Source organism: Morone saxatilis, unplaced genomic scaffold (assembly GCF_004916995.1).
Source record: "Morone saxatilis isolate NCDOM2014 unplaced genomic scaffold, NCSU_SB_2.0 Contig19, whole genome shotgun sequence".
NCBI lineage: Eukaryota > Metazoa > Chordata > Actinopteri > Moronidae > Morone > Morone saxatilis.
Window position 1 is genome coordinate 24,140,520 of NW_023339751.1, and position 3,973 is coordinate 24,144,492.

At 42.0% G+C, this 3,973-nt stretch overlaps 1 protein-coding gene across 1 annotated transcript; it reads left to right on the forward strand.

Moving 5' to 3' along the window:
- Window positions 1-801: 801 nt before the first annotated feature.
- ppp1r3ca (protein phosphatase 1, regulatory subunit 3Ca) lies at window positions 802-3,393 on the forward strand. Its single transcript, XM_035663505.1, has 2 exons — window positions 802-995; window positions 1,325-3,393. Exons 1-2 carry the CDS (start codon window positions 982-984, stop codon window positions 2,349-2,351), a joined length of 1,041 nt encoding a protein of 346 aa, XP_035519398.1. The 5' UTR covers window positions 802-981; the 3' UTR covers window positions 2,352-3,393.
- Window positions 3,394-3,973: the final 580 nt, after the last annotated feature.

Genomic DNA, 3,973 nt, shown 5'->3' on the forward strand with positions numbered 1-3,973 from the left:
GTGTAAAAGCGCTTTGAGTGGTAGTATTATGTAAAGTCTTCAGTAACCACTAATTAGGAAAAGTGTTTTCTCATATCAAATGTATTTTGGTCTGATCTGCGTTGACATCCTTGTAACTCGAAGACAAGAGAAGAAAGGTTCACAGTGACAATAATTATTTAATTTAGGTGTTAAAAAGCCATCAGATAAATCACATCAGATCAAGTCATGACCCTCATTATTCAACCGCCTACAAATGTGAAAAATAGTTTATATTATTGTGATTTCTGGATTTTTTTTCCAAACATATTTCTTCCCTTAAAGCCATCTCAGTTTCTTTTTTGAATAAATGTTTGTTAGTGCTAAGAGTACGGTCTAGACCTCACGTTGAATTTGACTTGAATTGTCTCTTCAGGAACCCTTTTTAGAACATGTTTAATCATCTTTTTCATGGATTACATTTTCACTTCCATAAAGTCACTGTAATAAAAATAATGCTGCTGTGGTATGTTATGGGGATCCCAGTCATGTCAGGAAAGAGCCAGAGTTTATGCAGCACTCTGTAGTGAGTAATCTGAAGATCTTCTGTAACACCAGCAGGGGTCCATCATGTTTCTCAAATAGCAGCTGAGTCAGAAGGCTGAGGCATCCCAACCATGAGGCCCATGCAGGCGACACTCCCCTATCAGCTGGCTGGCAGCCAGGTCAAGTTTACACTGATTGGTTGGCGAGGAAGTCCGCTGACTTTTCATTGGTTGTTTGAGGAACCATATGACAGCGTATGCAAATTGTCTCTATGTGGCAGTTAAAAAAACCTGAGTGCTGAGCAACCCCGGCACTGAAAGGCAGGACGAGAGCAAGAGAGAGGTGGAAGAAAAAGGGGGAGTGACGAAGGCATGAACTTTTAGAAGAAGCTGCTCTGTAGAATCCAAAAGTCAAAGGGACTTAAAAACTTTAAAAAGCTTGTAGTTTTCTCCTTGGAACTGCTAATTTCCTTATTCCATGAGTGCTGCAAGGTAAGGCTCATAGAAAGAGTTTCATTTAAGTTTTGCAAAAGTGACGCATGCCGAAATGTATTGAACTATCTGTATTACTTTTTTGCGTGAATGCTTTTGGATTCTAAGTACAGTTTAAATTTGATTTGTAAAGCTGAGGTGTATCGGAGGCATAATTTGTGAGATGGGGACTTTTCATTTTCAGAAATTAGTGTCTAGCTGATTACAGAAGTTTCATCAAACTTTTTTTTTTGCATACAGTAGCCACTGTTCTAATCTCTCCCTGTCTTTTTCTCTTTCCACCTCCCATTTTCTCTCAATTTCCTCCTCTTCCCCTCTCCCTCTCTCAGCGTGCTCAGTTCCTTCAGTCCATCAGCAATGCCTGGCCCAGTAATGCCAATGGATGTGGCCATGAGATTCTACATCAGCCACTCTCCGCCTCCTCTACGAGGTTTCCTCAGTTCCTACGAGGAGCTTCAGCGGGCCAAGAACCGGGTCAACCAGTCCACCACCCGCAGGCACAACCAGCAGCTCTACAAACCCCTACGGCCCTGCCTCAGCAACCAACAGAAAGCATTAGACGATGGCAGCTGCATTGGCTGGAACAACAAGGTCGGCAAGAAGAAGGTGGTGTTCGCAGACACAAAGGGCATGTCGCTCACTGCCATCCACGTCTTCTCCAAGTTTGACGATGAGCCGTATCGAAACAAGCATTGTGGGGGAATCTCAGAGGAGCTGCAGTTTGACATGACAGACCTGGAAACGGCCACGATGGATCTAAAGATCAGCTCAGTGCGCAACCTGGTGCTGGACTTTAAACAGCCCTCAGCTGACTACCTAGATTTCCGGAACCGCCTGATCCAGAACTCAGTCTGCTTGGAGAACTGCTCACTGCAAGAGCGCTCGCTGACTGGCACCATCAAGGTCCGGAACATGGCCTTTGAGAAGTCGGTGCAGCTGCGTGCCACCTTCGACTCGTGGGCCAGCTACACCGACGTCGAGTGCACCTTCATGAACAACGTCTACAGCTGCCAGGATACTGACACCTTTGCATTCGTCCTAGAGCTCCCCACGTACATCCCACCGCAGAATCGGGTTGAGTTCTGCATCTGCTTCAAAGTCAAGGACCAGACATTCTGGGACAATAATGACGGCAAGAACTATGTTATCAAGCACGCTGGCTGGAACGGAGAGGACTTGAACATTCAGACGCCCACAACTTCTGTTGATCAGAAGAAGCCTTCAGAGCACAAAAACGGGGGCGTGAAGGTGCTGGAGTTGGAGTTTGATCAGTTTGGCAGTCCACGTATGTCCAACGGACTCTTTCCTGGCTGGCAGAGCTGGGGTCAGATTAATAACACTGTGCCTTACTGGTGAAAACATCTGGATGTTTGCTGAAATTGCATTGAAATAAGATAACAGACAATGACAGGGCATTCAGTACAAATCCAGCTGCTGGTCTGAGCTTAGACTGGCTCTCAGCCAGAAACTAAACTGAAGCAAATAAACCTCGCCTGTTTTAGCAGAGGAAGTGCACAAACCAGACAGAAACCTAACTGTAATGTGCTCAACTGGCCTGCTCTTTGCTGTAACGTGGTCATTTGGCCTGAAAGATCTGTGGTCTGTGGACAAGGGATAAATTGGGGAAATCTATCATGTTTCACATATTCCTCTTCTGTAAAATATTATTGTGCCTTCTCAGAGTTCCTGCCCACTAAAATACAGACTGTTTGTTAAATATGCACTGATTGAGATGTCCCTCTCAATGTGATGTCTGTAAACTGAAAAAGTGGAAATGGAGCTGATTAAGTCCTTCATATTGAAGGTAAAGTATGGGGAGTGAATGGCAACAAAATGCTTCTCTACAAACAGCTGATTCATTTCTAATGAAAAATGCACACTAAGCTTTTGCACCTTCAAGGAGAAAATAATTGAACATGATTCAAAATGGCCTTAATTTTTTAAATTTGAGTCATGCAGCCCTTTCTTTCCCTCCATGTAAATTGCACAATGTTTGTCTGATGAAAAGTGTTTGGATGATGTAATTTTGAAGTAAGTCTGTAAAGGAACTGAGCTGCTATTGACAAATGTGTCATAAGAGAGACTCTGCATGTGATTGGTTGTCTCAAACAGGGAAGACGTTTGAGAATTTCTGTGGTTACGGTATGTCAAGAAAAGGATTGATGCGAAGACCGAATGTTTTTATTTGCTTGTTTCCACAAGTGCAATTATGTAACGAGTGTACAGTATGTGTGGCTGGAATTGAGATTTTTATTTTTTGAAACTTTTTTTCTCACGGTAAAGAAAAGGGTCTGTACCCCAGCATTTTGTTTCACTTGAAGGTGTGTGTTGCTGACATGCACCACGTCAGTTGTGTATTTCCTTTTCAGAAATAAATTTCTATATTTGTGCTAAAACATTTGTGACTCCTGACCTTTTTGTTATAAATGTATTCATCACTTTTGATTGATTTGAACTACTAGGTAATGTAATGCAAGCCCTTACATATTCAATAATATTTAATATACACATATGAATTATAATAAAATACAAGTCAAGACCATAGTAGTTGTTTTAATACTTTATAATATTTTTTATCACCTCTAGCAGCATCCTATACACATATACAAAAAAGTTTTTTTTGGCCTTTTCATGCCTTTATTTGATAGAGACAGCTGATGATTGACAGGAAAGGGGGAGTCGAGAGAGAGGGGATGACACGCAGCAAAGGGCTGCAGGTCGGATTCGAACATGGGCCGCCAGCTCTACCGACAGAGCTAACCGGGAACCCTTCACACACATCTCTCCCTTGATTTTGATGTGCAATTCAGAATACAAGTATGAATAGAATTATGATTAGTAATCCAAATATAAACAAACACATAGTTACCACCACAAACATTTAAAACTTGGAAGCAACTATCCGCAATTTGATTGACAGGTATTTTAGAACTGTGACTCATACAACAACAAATCATTTATGCTTTATGATGCTGTTT